Source organism: Centruroides vittatus, unplaced genomic scaffold, assembly GCF_030686945.1.
Source record: "Centruroides vittatus isolate TY-2023 unplaced genomic scaffold, ASM3068694v2 contig_680, whole genome shotgun sequence".
Lineage (NCBI taxonomy): Eukaryota > Metazoa > Arthropoda > Arachnida > Scorpiones > Buthidae > Centruroides > Centruroides vittatus.
The window spans coordinates 4,087,635-4,106,369 of record NW_027122427.1 but is presented as its reverse complement, the minus strand read 5'-3'; the positions used below and the strand labels follow the sequence as shown (position 1 = coordinate 4,106,369).

The following is an 18,735-nucleotide window of genomic DNA, read 5'->3' as shown; positions in this document are numbered from 1 at the left end:
ATGACAGTCATTACTTTTTTAAGTATGAAAAACTACAACACATTTCCTTTATCTACAGTACTATTACTTTATACTGTGACATCCAATAATTTAAACAACCTTCACTTTATTTCTAAACGATTGCTTAATTAAAGACGGCCGGATGGCCGACTTGGTAAGGAACAAGACTCACACACCAAAAGACCGGTAGTGGGTTCGCCTGTTTCTTTGTTATGGCAACGCAACACTTGGGCGATCTGTCTAAGGGTGCCTTCCGGGAGGTCTTTTAAGGGAAACTGGCCCCTATTTAGGCGTTACAAACGTGGAGAAAACCCGGAAAACTCCACGTGGCCAACCCGAACAAGCAGACGGCCGGATGGCCGAGCGGTCAAGGTTAGCAGTCTACCGCCCTGGGGGACCCGGGATCGAATCCGAACGGGTCGAATAATCCCCAGGAATTTTTCGGGGGGTGGTCCGTTCGGATATGTCGGGCCCCGTCCCTCACCACCCGGTCGCCCCATTGTGGGCCTGGCCGAACCCATAATGGGCTTTCTAAAAGAGGCCCTCTTAGTGCCCACAGGGCGGAAAGAGTTAAAAAAAAAAAAAAAAAAAACCCGAACAAGCGAGGCGCGAATCCACGACCGAACTCCCAGTGTTCAGGGTACGAAGACCGCTTGGCCACAGGTGGGCCTCAAGATGGGTTCGCATCTCACCAACGGGCATGGAGTTTTCCGAGCTCTTAATAGAGACTAGTTTCTCATAGAATGTCTTTTTATGGATGGATTGACCCATTAAATACCATATAAATTGAATCATCATCGTTAATCTGATATACCGGTATATCGTCGTCCACGCTTTCTTTTGCGGCCGGATGGCCGAGCGGTCAAGGTTAGCAGCCTGCCGCCCTGGGGGACCCGGGATCGAATCCGGACGGGTCGAAAAAATCCCCAGGAATTTTTCGGGGGGTGGTCCGTCAAGATATGTCGGTCCCCGTCCCTCACTACCCGGCCGCCCCATTGTGGGCCTGGCCGAACCCATAATGGGCTTGCTATAAAAGGCTCTCTTAGTGCCCACTGGGCGGAAAGAGTTACAAAAAAAAAAAAAAAAAAAATACCGGTATTTTTATATTCACTCTATTATTTCGGCACGGCAGAAATTGTTAATTTTTAAAATGTGTACATTTAAAAATAATATAATATAAAAATAAATCGCATTATCGTCATTTATTTTCGGAAAATTGTTTTAAATTTCAAAATATTTATTTTAATAAATTATTCTTAAAACTAAATTTATTTTAAGGGGACGCTGCAGTTTTCTCATATGTTCGTGTAGGAAAGGGGTGGAGATGATTTGTTGGATGCTGTAAGATAGACCCAAATAAACTTTTTGTTTTTTATTTATTTATTTATTACATTATTAATTATTTAATATATTTCAGATAGTAATAACACAGGACATGGCTGTACAAGAAATCAAAATATGTTTACTTGGCGTAAGTAATTTACAAATTAATTTATAAATCGAATTTCAAGTCCTTGAGAGTAAATTAATTGACTAAACAAATAAAAAAAATAAGAGGAATTGATGTACGAGTGTAATATAAATTAAATTCTTGCTGATTGATTCCAAGGTATTTTGGTTTGCCATCAATTTATTTAGAATTTTATGTTAATTATTTGTATTAAAATTTAGAATGTTGATTATTTTAGAAAAATCACTCAAAAATGCTAAATTTGTAATTATAATAAATTAAATTTTATAAATAGAATTGATTATAAATATTTTCAAAATGTTGAAATTTTTTAACTCTTTTGTTTTACTTTAAAAGTCAAATAAAAATTCTGTTAAATTTATTCGTGTAAAAAATTTGAGGTTGAACTTCGGATATGTATGCTGCCATGGCGGCGCTATGGCCGCACTTCTGACTGTTCGTGCGCTCGACTGACCTCCCGGAGGGGAGCCGCTGGCAGGCCGCCATGTGCTAAACGTCACTAGTTATTGAACAGAAGAAGAAAAAGGAAATGTTTACTAAAAATATAGTTAATCTAATCTAACCTAACCTAACAGAAGTGCCGCCATGATAGTATACGTAAGTGAAATTTAACCAAATTTGATAATTTTCTCTCAAATTTTTAGAAAAAAATTGCTTTATTGGATTTTTATGAAGCAATGTGCTGTAGACCTATTTATTCTAATAAACTGCACTGTCTAAAATTTTTTCATCTTGCAGCTGTGCCGTTTATTAGCGCGTGCTTATTATTAGAAGGTGAATGTTACTTCTATTTGGAAATTGCGATGATTATTAGAAGGCCACTATTAACTGAATAAAACCTGTAACTTTTTTCACTTTATTATTATTCGAGTAACAATATAACACTCGACACATTCACGCTTTACTTTAATGTATGGTACGAGTGAAAAGGCTGAATACAATGTGCAATTTTTCAGTTTACAACCTTATCTTCCTCCAATACTTAGCATTGTTATTAGTGGATGTTGTTTATAACTTTTCCATCTTAGAACTGCATTGTTTATTAGAATAAATATGGTATGTATTATATTTATAATGTGCATCCAATATACATGCTTACTATATAGATGCATTTATCATACACATATATTGAATGAATTCATATGTATTGTCTCTTAACTAACTCCTTTTTTAACTGTAAATAATTATATTCAATATATGTTTAACTTCTAAAAGTTGTGGAGCTTTATCATGTTTTATTACATGTTACAGCTTAATTTATTTTGCTGGATTTGATTATCATAACAATCTATCAGTAGTGAGTCATGATATAAAGATGCATTAACAAGTAACATGTTCAAAATATATGTTGTTTAGAATCTTGCTTGTTTATACTTTAATTTATTCTGTTTAACAAATTAAATTCATTATCATTCTCTGGATTCAGATGAGAATGTATATTTTCATAATGTATGTATTTCATACTTTCATAATGTATGTAATTTTCTTAAGTTCTTCTAGCAAAACATTTGAATTGAATGTAAAATATTGTTGGATTTTTAAGTTTATTAGGAACGTTTTCAATTGTCTTCAATGGTTATCATTAGGTTCAGTATTCAAACTAGAAATAAATAATAATAATAATGGATAATAAATTCTTGTTTTTATTAATTGTAAGCTGTTTCCTTTGCTTTTCTTACATTAAATTTATTTTTGTACTGTTTTTATACTATATTTTCATGATGATGGATTTGTCTCGTTGAAAATATTAAATAAATAAAAAACAGACTCTTTCTAGAAGACCATACTACAAATTTGGATAATATAAATAGTACTGTTGACTTTTCTAGAAAAATATACTTTTGGGAGTAAAAACAAGCCTGTAAATATTAGTAATAAAATATGCAAATTAGTGATGAAAGTTAAATATTCATAACCGTTCTCACTAGCCATTTACAAGCATCTATAACTACTACAGAGAACTTACTTAATTGGCAAAAAAATGATTTTTTCAATATATTTTCTATTACTGCTTGTTATGAAAGCCAAATTTTGTAAATCATCATAATTGGGAATGGTTCTCTGTTAAGATTGGTCTCCATAACAAGCAGTAATAGAAAATACTGTACTTTAACCAAGTTTTAAAGCCTATGATTATTTCATTTAACATATAAAAGTCTAATAATACAAATCAAAATTAATAAAATATTTAATGATTTAGTTTGTTTTTTCATTTTAATTTTGATTGAAAATGAATTACATAGTGGTTGGTTGATTGGTTGATCTTTTTTGGCATGATCCATATGAGCTAATAGTATGATAGATGGATAAATAAATAAATATGGACATAAACTGTACAGACTACAACAACATTAGTAAGTAACATAGTAATGCATGTAACAGCTATACAAAAGACAAAACAGCAACAAAGATATTTAAAAACATATTGATATAATAAATAAATAAAGCAGTTTAATCATATTTATGACTTTCAGAAAGTTCAGTACTATGTACTGTACAAAACTATTACATGCTAATTTGTTTGTTATAGCATAATAATACAGTGAACTGATCAGTGAATATGTGAAAATGTATTTGTAAACTATTTATAAAAATTCCTACATAAATTATAACATAGAAAGAAATTTTTTTCATTTTATATTCTTATTACATCATTTTTGAATTTAAAAAATGATGTAATAAGAATATGTTAACAAGTGCAAGATTGTCTCTCCGCACCCTGCCAGTGCAAGGATTGAGACTCCCATAGCTGACAGGTATAAGTATCATCTCTTTTGTGGCAGCAAATGCAAAGTTGAAACTGTTTACATCTGTCAGGTACAAGGATCGCCTCTTCTGTGTCTAACAAGGGCAGGGATCACTTCTTTCTTTTATGGCTCTGCCTTAATTCTATTGTGATTGTTGCATGACTTTGTCATGCGACTATCACAATAGAATATAGGACATAATAACTAGGACATCACACAACAAAGTCATGTGATATCCTAGTTAATAAATATTTGGTTGTTTTGATTTGATCAAAACTCTGGATTTGTTAGTGTATCTACACCCAATACATTAATAAGTCCTGGTACAGATATAAATGTCTATAATTCAAGTTTATTGAAAGGTAACATTATAACAAACAGTTTTTAAAATAAAAGTAGTTAATAGTTGATAATATGCATTTGTAATATTTAATGTATCCACCATACGCTTTGATTATAGCCTCTAGCCAAGGATGAAAGGCTACATCAACTCCACTTTTCTATGATGTGAATGTTTTCCATAAGAAAGGCAACTCATTTTCACAGAACGGATTTCTTGAGAATCTCAACACTTTTATAATATTCAGCAAAACCTTTAACTCAAACTTTGATCACATGGACTAACCAAGTGAGTTCAGATCAGATGACATAGCAGGCTATTTTTTTTCTGCTTTTCCTTGCCAATTGATCCCTGCCAAGACCATCATACTTTTGGGATGGTGAACTGTTTCAGACTTCTGATTTGGCATAGTCATTTTGCTTATTGATTTTTTTTCCACAAAAAATTTTATCTATGAAGAGAATATTTTTTTCACATCATCTCCATACCTCTGCAAAAGGCAGTGACAGCAAATCAACCTTTTCTTCTTTTTAAGTTTGTGTCAATATGTGATAGGTATTATCATATGTTAAAGCCATAAGTTTGAAGTCTTTTTTTCAGTGCTAGATGTCATGAATGTGTTTCAATGATGAAAACCAATGATTTCAGCCAACCAATGAATCAGAAGAAAAGATTAGGGATTTGTCCACAAATTTTTTGGCAAAAGCTAGAGTTTTGGAAGCATGTTATTTGGAGTGATGAGTTAAAACAAGAGTTGCAGCATGCTAAAAGACAGAAATTTATTGGAGAAAGGAAAATCAAGCATTCATTAAAAATAAAACTGTAGGAAGAATAAAACACTTGCCTTACATAATGATTTGGTGGTGCTTTTCGGGGTTCAAAATGGGCAATATTGTTCAAATTCACGATCGCATGAAAGAAGTAATTACAAACAGATACTTAAAGATGATTTAATGGCATCATCAAGGAAAATGGGGATTGAAAATAAATCTGTCTTTCAACAAGACAATGATCCCAAACATACAGCATTGCTTCTCAGAAAATATTTCAATGAAAATGATATCAAAGTTCTTGAATGACCACTGCAGTCACCAGACTTAAATTTAATAGAACATCTGTGGGACAAATTAGCCCATTGTATTCCTCTTAGCCATAGAAAATCTTTATCATTGTACAAAGAAGAATTAAGATTTGGTCAGAAATTGGGCAGGATATCATTCGTAAATTAATTAACAGTATGCAAAGTCAATTTCTTCATGTAATTCAGGCCAAAGGTGGTCCAACAAAGTCCTGATTTGACTCTTTCTGAATGTTGTATTTTGTGTCAACTTTGAAATGGTTTTGCCATGCAATACAAATTTACAATTTGTAAAACATACATAATATTTTCTTCAAAATTTTATGATGTACTTAATAAAAACTTAAGTCTTAAAAGTAAAATTAAGGTTAATTTAATTTTTAAATATTAATAAGATCATGATAAACTCAAAAGTTCAAGAAACAGGCTATGTCAACTTTGAAATGATCTTGACTGTATATTTAAAATTACTATTCCACGTCCTGATTTGAGCAACAAATCAATTTCCCTGAGTAAAATCCAAGTTTCTGAAAAATTTTTACTAATCAAAATCTAATAAATTATAATATTTTGTTTAATTTCTATGGTTAAAAATTAATATTTTTAAATTAGATCATTATTTTTAATATTGTTAAAAATAAATTTTAAAATAATACAAATTTTGCAATTTTTTTATTTTGCGTGTTTTTATTTTAGGATTCTGGTGTGGGAAAATCAAGTATTGTTCGAAGATTTGTTAATAACACATTTAATCCTACCTCGGAAAGTACCATAGGGTAAAAGAATTTTTCAAATTAAATCTATTTTATTCTATTACCACTTTTTATATAACAAAATTATCGATACAAGTTTAACTAAATTCATATATAAAAACAATTCACACTTAGCAAATATTATTAATGGAATATATCATTAAAAATAAAAGAACAATTTTTAATCTGTATATTAGCTTAATTATTTAAATACAAATTATACGGAAATTTTAAAGTTTTACTTGTCATTATATATTCGCAACAACTAATCACATAACTAAAACATTTCTTAATTTATAGCAATTTGTATGAAATCTAGTTACAAAAGTAATCATTTTGAAAATGTACTGATTACTAAATTATATCTATTGTTATTTAACGAAGTGTGTCTTGAAGAAAAAAGATTATACTGGCCCAGTATCTTTAAATGAAAATAATTAAAGATGATACGTCTAAAAATTATTTTGTATAATGATCATTTATATCATAAGTCTGAAATTGATTTTCTTTACTTCAAAATAGCCTCTTACAAGACACTTGCAAATTAGGTGCTATTTTACAATTTAGTATTTACCACAACAACAATCCACACAACATATTAATAGACTATAATAAGGCTAAGTTAATAATAGTTGGCTGAGTGCCATGGAGAAGAGTTGTGGGCACTAAATCATCTCAATTCAGTGCATTGAATGACCTGATGGTCATATCTAGATTATTAATAATTCTGGAAGCAAAGATTGGACAGAGGTCCGGGTATTATAACTGGCCGCACATCTGCACAGTAAGCAGAAGTTGCAGGTTTGAGTCTCACTCCTGACCAATTCTTTTATTTCAAAAAATTCTAAATTAAAATTAATTTATTATAATTATTAATTATGATGAGATAACACTTAACTACCTACCCCTAGACAAACTACTTCACATCTAATTATTACCTTAGCCTTATTATGTACCAATAATCAAGTAGATTGTCTGACTTGGATCAAAATCATGGTTTATGGAGTTGTTTATAAGCAAAAACAATTTATTTTATATGATCCCATTTTCTTTTCAACATATATAGTTTATCAGTTCACAAACTTCTCTTTCAGTATCATTTGGACAAACTATTTGTATGATAAATCATTATCATACACCTATCCTTTCATCTATTGATTTCTGGTGAGATGTAATTTATTTAATGGAATCTGCTGCGTAAAAAATTTCAATATTGTATTACAACTGCTGCGATAAATTTCTGTCTTGCAAAAACTTCTCCCTAAAAAAATTGCATGCTATTCTTTCATTTAAATTAGAAATAAGAATAATCTTTTAACTTCACTACAAATTTATACTAAAATTAATTAACATTGAACCTATACTATACAGAATCATATTATTATTTGCAAGAGAAATTAAGTGATGCCAAAAATAGATTTTACCGAAAGCATTGCAGAATTTGTTACATCTTTGTTCTTATAAAGCATTGCAAGTAAGTCATCATGTGAAAATACAAACCATATAAAAACTTTTTAATAATAAAACCATTGAATTTTAAAAATTAGTTGATGGGATGAAACTATTTTGTTTCTTTAAGTTATTAATAACCTTTTACCTTATTAGTATATTTTTGAGTATTTCTAATAAACTTGATCTAATTTTTTTGAACCTCTAGAGCAGGGGTCCCCAACCCTATGCCCGTGGGCACCATAGCGCCCGCCGATCGTTTTGTGTGTGCCCACCGCTGTGCGACAACAATAAAAATAAAAATATTTCGGTTTTCAATAAAATGCTATGTAAAAGTTTTTTCATTTTTAATGATTAACCACACAAAAGTAGAAATGGCATCTAACACAGATAAAAGCACAAAGCGAAATGCGACCGATCTCTTTTTTCCCTCGCGCGAAATTTTCGCCAACCAAATTTTCCATACCTAAAATGAAATGAATCGGACCGTTTCTATTGTTGCTGTGACAATGCAGACATTTGTCTGGAGGTCATCCAGCGTTGCCATATTTGGCCACTTTGCCCCAAATTTGGCTACCCTTTTTTTAGTTTGGCGTAAAAAATATCATTTGGCGCATTGGCTACTTTTTGGGTTACATAAATTTGACATGGCTACATATTATTTATAAATATATTACTTGAATAAAAATCACTTTAAAATGGTGTTTTGTCGTTTTTGATTAATTACAGACCCACATAAAACAAATATTTGTTTTATTATGTTTTTCAAATTATGCTTTTTTTTAAATACATTTTTGTTTGTCTCCTTTACAATAAATGAATATATCTATTTTTAAGTAAAAATTGAAAGTGTCTGTAGAAGTAATTTTTTTAAATATTCTTTTTTGTGACAAAATTTTAATACTTATTATTATAATCTAGACATGTTAATCCTTAAATAATAAAAGTAGAACAAAAATAATAATAATTTTCCTATTCCAAAGAACTTCTCAAACCACAGTTATTTAATTTGAAAGTTGACTGACATTTCTTTATTAAACTAATATGTGCATTTTGCATATATCATGCCCCTTCATCAATTTGGTTTTAGGTTTTTCTGTTTTAAAAGATATTTTAAGCAATTTTAACTTTTCCTTTTTTAAACTTCCCCCCCCCTGTAGGCACTAAGGCCTTTTTAAGCAAGCCCATTATGTATTCGGCCACCATACAATTGGGCGGCCAGGTGATGAGGAACAGAGCCCGACATATCCGCTTGGACCATCCAGAAAAATTCCTGGGGATTTTTCGACCCGATCGGATTTGATCCCGGGTCTCTCCAGAGGGGGTAGGCTGGAGTGGTAGAAATAGAAATTTTGGATCTTCAGAACGACATTATCCTAAAATCCATTTTATCAGATGAGAATTTCTGGAATATAGTTGAAAGAAACATTCTTGAAAAAAGCAACATATAAAATAAAATCGTTTTTCGGTTCCACATACTTGTGTGAATCATTGTTTTCGACAATGAACATTATAAAATCAAAGTACAGATCACGACTTACAGATGAACACCTTGATGATTGCTTACGAGCAGGAATAACATCACACTCTTCTAATTACAAAGCAATGGCCAATGAAATGAAATGCCAAAAATCACATTGACTTTGAGATTTATATTTTTTTATAAAGAATTTTTATACTTTGTAGATTTTGCATGCATTGTTTAGTAATTACTTGTTTTATAAAAATTATTGTTAATATTTTTGTATGTTAAATTACATTTTTGGAATTAAATGTTTTTTGTATATCATGTGTATGTATTATTAACTATGTCCAATTCTAAATTCACCTTGAAAAAATAAATGGTGCCTGCCGTCCGACCGGTATTCTAAAATGTGCTGTTGGGGACCCCTGCTCTAGAGAATAAAATTGTTGATTTTATTAAATAATAATTAAATTCATTCACACAATATTTCATACTTCCTACTACTAGCCCACTAATTACGATATTAATTATCAATTAAAAACTTATTATTAACAAATTTTAAGTTTTGTAAATTTTTTTTAAAACAGCAGTAAAAATTCAGTTTGAAATAATTTCATATTAATATAACTTTTTTGTTAAAGTTATTCTGTGTTAAAAAATAGATTTAATGTTTTGCTTTCTATATAAATCGGTATTTGTTTATTTTTAATATCTGATAATTTATAACTTTTCTACTTTTATCTACTGGAAAATTTATCTAATTTTATTGTTCAAATTATCATCATTGTCATCTATTCTAAGGCTATTTTTTCATAAAGATACAAGGTCGCTTTTAAACTTAACACTATTCGGCCTTATCTCGAGCCAGGTTGTAATAAAATTAGGAAAATATATTCTCCAGGGCATGAGGAAGAAACTTTTGCAAAAACAATTAGGCCAAACCTTGACAGAGGGGAAAACTAGTGCCGAGTTTCTGCAAATGCAAATGACATTTAGCTTATTACGTAAAAGATGGTGCTTGCTGTGTAGTTGCTGATAGTTCGCTATGACCAAGCCTTTTTAGTAATGTTCCACCAAAATGGTAGTAATAAAATCACTTGTTAATTATATTAATATATTTATAAAAAATTTATTATTTCTATGTAATGCTCACTATTTCTAGAAGTTTTATGGCATAACAGCACATTCCATCTGAAAAATAACCTTGGTTCTATGTCTCAGCATTCTCTAATTTTTAAAGCCAAATTACTAGGCTATATTAAGGCTAATTTTAATAATTAAATATGAAGTATTTTTACAAGAGGTAGGCAGATTATTATTATTTTTGTATTAAGCTAAAATATGTGCGGAAGAGAGATTTTTTTAAGTGAAATTATAATGTTCAATATGGCTAATATGTCATTATATTTTTCTGCAACTTTCTAACCAAGACTATCAAAACAATGAACAGGTGGCACCTTTATCAAAGAACCACATTCATTTTTCTTTTTTTTTAATTTCACATTTAACATTGTTCACAATACGCATTTTGGCATATAATAATAATAACTAGAGAGTCCATCTGTCGTCTGTCTTCCCTTAATATCGTGAATAGAGTTAGTTAGATGAAATTAAAGACTAGTTATGGAAATATTAGGGACAGGAGGCCCTGTTTAACTGTGTAAGAACTTCTATGAAAACTAGAAGTCACGTTATTTCAATTTAAAAATTTTCCCCGTAAGGAGTTAGATAGGATGGCATGATCCAGTTGCTAACAGGAAAAGTATGATGTACAGGGGCAAGACACTACTAATTTGAGATGGAGAGATGGAAAACAAATTTAATAAATATGATTAAAAATTGCAGCCCGGTAGTGTGACGATGTCACAATAAATAATTGCTCGTTTACTATATAAAATGTCTTTTTAGTTAAAACTTACCGAAATGTGAAAGTACGATTTGATTATATCAGTCATACAACGTAAACTCCTTAAAATCTTTTAGCAGCAAATAAAATTAGCCAATATGTTTAATGAATATGAACATTTTCAATTGTTTAAATGACCATCAACTAGCCAACAATAAATCGTATACAGCAGAACAATGAATAAAATGACTATGGAAGTTTAGTATGATTAATCAATTATACAAATTAAAAATTGAGTGAAATAAAGCAGGTTGAAATTAAAAACACACTTGAAATTGTTCTGCACAAATGCAGTATTTGGAAAAATATTTTTTTTTTCATTGCACAGTTATATCAAATTCACATTTGATGGATGTTATTATTGACAGGATGTTTTCACTTTGTATCAATATTGAATTTAAATTCAAATATTTTATGAATCAATAGGACGACAGTTTTGATTGATACAGTTTGATATACAGTTTTGAATATAAATCAGTTTTAATAGGTTGATATAAAAAATTGTAAATACTTTTAGAATGGATTATTTTCAGAAACTGAGAGTATATTTCTGTAATAAATACTAATGCATTAATAATAGATGATTTATTTTTACAGAAATGGAAAGACTTAATATTAATCAAAAGTAATTTACAAATTATCAATAAAATCTCATCATTATTATACAATTGCATAAAACTATAGTTATAAAAGACAATAAACTATTATTTTTTATTATTATAGATAATCAAATTTTTAAAAGTAATTTAGTGTAATTTTATTTCAGTGCTTCATTTATGACAAAAAATGTTGTCGTCGATGGTTTTACTTTCAAATTTAACATATGGGATACTGCAGGACAAGAAAGAGTGAGTATTTTAAACATTTTAATAGCTATTATCATTTAGTAATTACTGTTTGCTTTTACATGTATATGGTGATTCACACAATATGTTCACATCATTCCAGAAAAACAAATTAAAATAATAAACAATATATATATATATTGTTTATTATTTAGATATATATATATATATATATATCTAAAATGCATCTGAGAAATTTAAAAAAAACAAAAAAATTTTGCTATTTTGAATAATAGGACAGAGAATAAGTTTAAAATTCTGTTGTTTCAGTTTAGTATGTTCGTGTGAATCTAATTCTCAGTTTACATGGTGATTAATCTGTTTTAATAAATAACATTTATAGAGGAAATGGCAGGATAAGTTTCAAGATTTCATTTCTCTTTTATTAACCAATATATAATGAATGATTTAATTTAATATTCATTTTAAAGTCTACAATGTCACTTTCATTACTAACTTCTTTGATCCCAGTTTTTTCTCTAATTCATCTATTAAAGATATTGGTGATCTTATCTTAATAAAATCTGTTATGAGTATTAAAGTTTGTTTTTTTTTGTTTTTAATTAATTCTTTATAACTTTCCTGCTGTGAAGTTACATTTAATGCACACGTGAATTTGAGACAGGATTCTCCATTTTGTACTATCTTTTGAATGTGTAAGTTGAAAGTAGCAGTGATGCAAATGTTTGTTAAGTATTATGATTCAATTGCAACATCATAATACTTAACATAAATATAAACATTAGTTTTTTTTCAATGAATATACTTAATTTGAAAATAAATACTGAAGAGTATTTTAAAATATATATATATAATGTACAATGAAATCTTTTCAATTGTTTTGCTGTATTTAACTAAAATTGTGCAGTTCAACTACTTTAAAAGTAGTTTTATATGTTAGTTGAGAATTCTAACTGGGAAATATGTTTTCATTTAAAATTCTAAATGTTTCTCTCTCTTTCTATCTAAATGGATTGAGAGAGGATAGCATTTTTCTTTGAATCTTCATGTGAATTTTAATATTTTTTTACAATTTAATTTTACTTTGAAAATGCATGAACTGGATAACTAATCTAAATCCTGTACGTATAATTTATCTTTTAAGGTACTTAATTATTTATAAATTAAAAATTATATTCAACATAAAAATAGACTTAGACTTTAATTTTAATTCGTCAAAGTATTTTATCGTAAATGTGTCAGATTCCTTTTCTTTCTTATATTCAAAAATAAAATAAATCAATAGTTTCCTAAACATATTAAATAAATTAATTTTAAATACTTTATTAAAAACACGTTTTTTTTTTTATGCCAATAGTATCGGGCATTAGCACCTATGTATTATAGAGGAGCTGGAGCTTCCATCATTGTGTATGACATTACACAAAATGTAAGTCATTATATCAAATTACTTTCTTCACTTACAACATTTTAAGTAGAAATAATATATAGAAAGTAAGTTTTAAAATTTTAGTTTTTATGTGTAAATAAGATTACTACAATAAACTATATAAAAGTAATAATGTGAATGTCGTGTAAATATACATACACACATACATGAAACTAAAGACAAAAGGTAAACAGCTGGCAAATGGATGTTTTATCTTTATGTAATGTTAATCAATCTTATAGCATATCATGAAAAAATCATGTGCATCAATCAACAAAAACTTAGATAGAACAAATCTACTAATTTTTAAGTTTTTGTAGAAAAATATTTGATTTGATTGGCTAATTATTGTTGAACATTTAAAAATTCGTGTAATATTTAATTAGATAACCTCATGTACCTGTGATAATGTTTAGTGATGATTGATTATTTAGCTTTAGAAAATATATGTCTAAATTAGTCTACATATTTAGATAAAATATAATTATACCTGTTATATTTAAATTATAAATCATCTATATTTAATAATTTTTATTAATCACGATGATAATATAGGAGTTAGCCAATAAATATTTAATTTATTTCTGATTTCTAATAATTACAGATTATTACAATTTCAGTGTACATTTGCAGCTGTGAAAAGTTGGGTTCGTGAATTACAATTACATGGTCCACCTAGCATAATTTTAACAATAGCTGGCAATAAATGCGATTTAGATGATAAAAGAGAAGTGCCTTATAATGGTAAATGTTCAAATTATTCCATTAATATGTTTATATCAAATAAAAAAAATAGTGTTTAATAAAGTCAATTAAAATATTCACTTTTGAACTGAATTGTTAAATAAAATCAAATTATTGTAGTTATTACTATTAAAAAATGAATAATAATAGCTTTAAAACATTGTTTTCTTTTTGTGCTAATAAATTAAGTAAGCAAACCAGCAATGAGTTGCTCAACTTTCCCAGGAACTTTTAAAATTCGGTTGATGCTATCTGTTATCGTATTTTATTAAAAAAACATTTTATATTTTTAACTATTATAAAATGGCAAAAAGCTTAATTTTGAGGTTACGGATGAATTTTATAAAAAATTATAAATGCTAATAATAAGTAAAATCATCATTAAGTCTGACCCTACTGGAGATACACGCACGACCTCCATTATCTCGCCACCCTGTCGAACTTTAACCGCCAAAATTTAATAGCATCAATCCCCTAATAAACAAATTTTCAACAAAAAGCACAGGAGTTAAGCTTCAAACAGGGTGAACAAAATTGTGCCCCCCAATACATACAGAAATTATCCCCAAAAGTTTTTTTTGCATTTCTTGGTATTTCAAGGTGTCCTGAGTCCAAAAATGTAAAAATCTGGGGGGTCAGTTTTTGCCAGATTGCCATACTTTTCCTCTGTTACAACAGCTGGGAAAGTAATATGAAAATAAAAGTAAAAATATGTCTATACGTACAGGTAGTCCCTTACTTATGACAGAATTCTGAAGTCATAAATTGAGAATAAAAAAATAACAGTAATAATTTAATACAGTACTCAATACTACACACCAACCTATATAATATTACATACGTGTATGTATGTTGTACCGTATTACAGTATAGTGGTACTGTTTAAGTTATTGTCATGCCAACATTTAATATTTCAATTAATTAATTACATTTTATTAACAAATTATCACAGAAATGTGCAGATAGTCAACTATGTTAAAAGGAATCAAAAATCTGAGGTAATATTATAATTTGTGTGTGAAATTTATTTTATTTTTATTATTAATTTAATTATAAGCTCAGTTTAACCTTTATTATAAAATAAAAATTAGAAAGTTTACCCAGACTAAGCAATTCTGCAGAAAGTTAGTTTGGTTTGTTTGCATTTTGGATGCTTATAACATAAATCTGAGTTAAATATAAATAAGGCTTACTAATTACTGTTTTTACTGTCGTTAGTATATACCTATAGTATGTTTTTACCCATTATGGTATTACATAACAGTAATTATTAATATATAATTGTACTGTTAACAATTGCAACTGATTTTTTGGACTTAAAAATAATTCTTTTAATATACTAGTTTTACCCATTGTAAGTATGGATGATCATAAGCTGGGGAATGGCTTTTATATACATATAATTTCTTGTTAGCATTATTAGATGGATTTATTAGTAATAACATGTTAGACATTTAATTTTTAAATGTGTCATCATGTAAAAATCACATTGAGCAATTTTTAATAATAATAAATCTACCTAATGTAGCAATTAAATTGGAATATTTCTTTTAAGTTTACTACGAAAAAGATAAGACATTTTTAAATGGTTTTCAAGATGGTCTTTTTAATGAAGAAAAAATACATAATTATAGCAGCTCTTCTAATAAATGAATCAATAATAAACTACATGATAATTTATCTCCCATACAATTATATTAATCTAATTATTGATGATGGCTCTGCAATTTATTATTATTATTTTTATTAAGTAGTATCAATTTGATATAATAGAGAAATCAAAAACCAACCAATATGCAATGTCAACCAGCCATGTCCATTTAGAATTTTAATGTAATTAACATTCAGAAAATAAATATTAATAAAATATTAGCAGTGTATTTAATAGTTACGAATAGTGAAGACAGATTGCAGAAAAAAAAGATAACTCTTTCAAAATGTATCCGTAGAAAATTTTGTTTTTATATATAAGTATTTACAAAAGACGTTAATTTTTAAATGATAAATCAATAATTTAAAAAAATTTCATTTAGTTGCAAAGAAATATGCAGAAGAAATTGGTGCAATTTTTATTGAAACGAGTGCTCTGACTGCTGTTAATATCAGTGAAGCATTTGAAGAAATAAGTAAGCTATTTTGATTATAAAATTAAAAAAATTTGTGTTGTAGATATATTTATTCTATTTGTTTCTGTTCGTCTAAACTGTAATAGTTAAGAGATCTGCATTAAGTGTGTGACTAGATATTTTTCTGATATAATTTTATGCCTATGAAATTTTTCAAAGATATTATTTATATCTGAAAGTTGCAAGTAGTAATAAGCCCTTGTTTTTTTTCCAATTTTTAGTAGCCTGTAAAACTGTAGAGTATTGGGTGGTCTGTGTGAGATATCTATGATAAATACTAGCAGATGTAGCATATTACTTAAAAATAAATGTTAGTTCATAAGTAGTGTGCTCATAACAGATGACTTAATTTAGTTGTTCTTTAATGAAACCACAACGTAACAGCAAATGAATTGCATTGTTAAAATTTTTTAATTATTAAGATTACCTGTAATTTGGTATGGCATTTTGAAGGGCGAATAGGATTAGCCATACTAAAATATCCAATATTTCAATTAACAGGAAACACATTATTATAATTATAGGATTTTTAATGAGTTAATCTTAATTTCTTTTCTAATAATTCTTACTTTGAATATTAAGAACAATCACTCCATTAAGAATTTTTCAATTATAGAATCTTTGCATTAGATTATTTATTATTTGATATAACATTGACAGATGAACGATTCTCTTGATAGTTACAGTAATTGTTAATTCTGTACATTGCTATTATTTAAAGCTTTTTTCCAACTTGATATCTTACAGATTTACAGTGAAAATAGAATTTAACAGCCTCATTGATAAATGACAAAATACCAATGCCCTTTAATTTATAACTTAAAGGAACTAAGTGAAAACTTCAGATTTATGTCTTATTCTGTTGATATATTTAGATATTTGAATCAAATGTACAAGGATGAGTTTAAACAGGTTGAGACTGAGACCTGTGGAAAATTCCTTGGAAATATGATGTATTTGATCACTAGAAATGTATAAAGAAAATGTCATTTTGTACTTTTAAATACTTGTTTTGTACTCACTTATAACCATAATTTTCCCTTATCTCACAAGTTGCTAATGTGACAATTGAATTTTAGGGCAAGTAAAACGTGTCATGTATCTCACATCCACCTTATAGCCTACATTATACCCTACAAATTTTTTCTGTTTCCAGTATTGAAACTGAAATTATGGGAAACACATTTCCTGTCCACAACAATAGTTGTCAAAGTATCAGAGCAATTCTGAAGAACGTAGCAAAGGACGAGCTACTATACCTCTTTCAAGGCCTGCAGAAACAATAGCAGAAATACATTGAATTCTGTCGAGAATATTTTGAAAATATTACAGTTGCTATGTTCCAGGGTGATTTTTGTGTAAGGAAAAACAAATCTGTTTTGTTTCAACTCACCTTTGTATATCACACATGAAATATAAACACCATCATACAGCCTAAACAAATATGATTTTAATCAACAAATAAGTAGCAATTTAGTTTTAAACAGAAAGAATATTCATTTACATGTTGATTTAAAAAATCGATTTCACTTTTGAAATGCATTTTGAAATATGAAACTTTTCCATAATTATGTATGTATGTATGTGTATGTATGTATTATATGTATATAAAAAAAAACAAATAACTGTAAAGTCTTATCTATTTTACAGCAAAGCGTCTTCCTCGAAATAATGAGCCACAAGCACCTAATCATACCATTCATCTCAAGAAGGAAAAAGTTAAGAAAAAATGTTGTTAACATTTATGATGTGCTTTTTTTTGTAATTCAAGTTATACAAAAATGAAAACAAATTTATTAACTATTACATATAATAATTATGCACAATACTCATGCCATAATTAAGAAATTTATTTTCATAAATTTAAAAAAATATATATATATATATATATATAAATATATATTGAAAATTATTTATTTTCCATACAAAATTTATAAATGTATTATAAATTTATTAATCCTGAAAACTAATGAGAAACAAAATGCAGCTATATTTGTTTTCATGTATTTTGTGTGTCTTTCAGAAAGGTTGTGTTATTAATGACATATCAGCACACAAATATCTAAGTTTAAAATCATTAAGTGTCAAACTCTTATATGAAATGTGTAAATGAATTTTACACTAAATATTTATGTAAAATAATCAGTTGTTTGTATACAAAAGTTATATAATTATAATTTAGAAAAATTATATTACTATTTTCTCTAGTCTATGTTTAAAATTTACTAATATTTATATTATATTAATTACAAATAAAGTTTGGAGGTCACAACTGTATATTTTGAAAATATTTCATTAAAATTTATTATATTAAAATTGTTAAATACATTTCTAAATTTGTGATATTGAAAATCATTATATCAAAGTGATGAAAAGCTTCTATTGCATTTTTAATACTTTGATAAAAGAAAAAGCTGTATAT

General features: G+C 28.0%; 1 protein-coding gene across 2 annotated transcripts; it reads left to right on the top strand.

Moving 5' to 3' along the window:
- Positions 1 to 1,284: 1,284 nt before the first annotated feature.
- LOC136980129 (ras-related protein Rab-22A-like) lies at positions 1,285 to 18,176 on the top strand. 2 transcript variants are annotated; one of them, XM_067276169.1, is made up of 8 exons: positions 1,285 to 1,341; positions 1,418 to 1,471; positions 6,333 to 6,412; positions 11,975 to 12,056; positions 13,372 to 13,443; positions 14,064 to 14,187; positions 16,221 to 16,313; positions 17,964 to 18,176. In XM_067276169.1, exons 2-8 carry the CDS (start codon positions 1,436 to 1,438, stop codon positions 18,050 to 18,052), a joined length of 576 nt encoding a protein of 191 aa, XP_067132270.1. In that variant the 5' UTR covers positions 1,285 to 1,341; positions 1,418 to 1,435; the 3' UTR covers positions 18,053 to 18,176. The 2 variants fall into 2 exon arrangements, with proteins under 2 accessions (XP_067132270.1, XP_067132271.1); XM_067276170.1 differs by having other exon boundaries at positions 1,292 to 1,341; positions 1,422 to 1,471.
- Positions 18,177 to 18,735: the final 559 nt, after the last annotated feature.

Excerpts from the sequence above, each read along its gene's own strand:
- LOC136980129 (XM_067276169.1), top strand. The coding sequence starts at position 1,436 with ATGGCTGTACAAGAAATCAAAATATGTTTACTTGGC. Across the intron at positions 1,472-6,332 it reads TCAAAATATGTTTACTTGGC|GATTCTGGTGTGGGAAAATC; the intron begins GTAAGTAATTTA and ends TTTTTATTTTAG. Across the intron at positions 14,188-16,220 it reads AAGAGAAGTGCCTTATAATG|TTGCAAAGAAATATGCAGAA; the intron begins GTAAATGTTCAA and ends AATTTCATTTAG.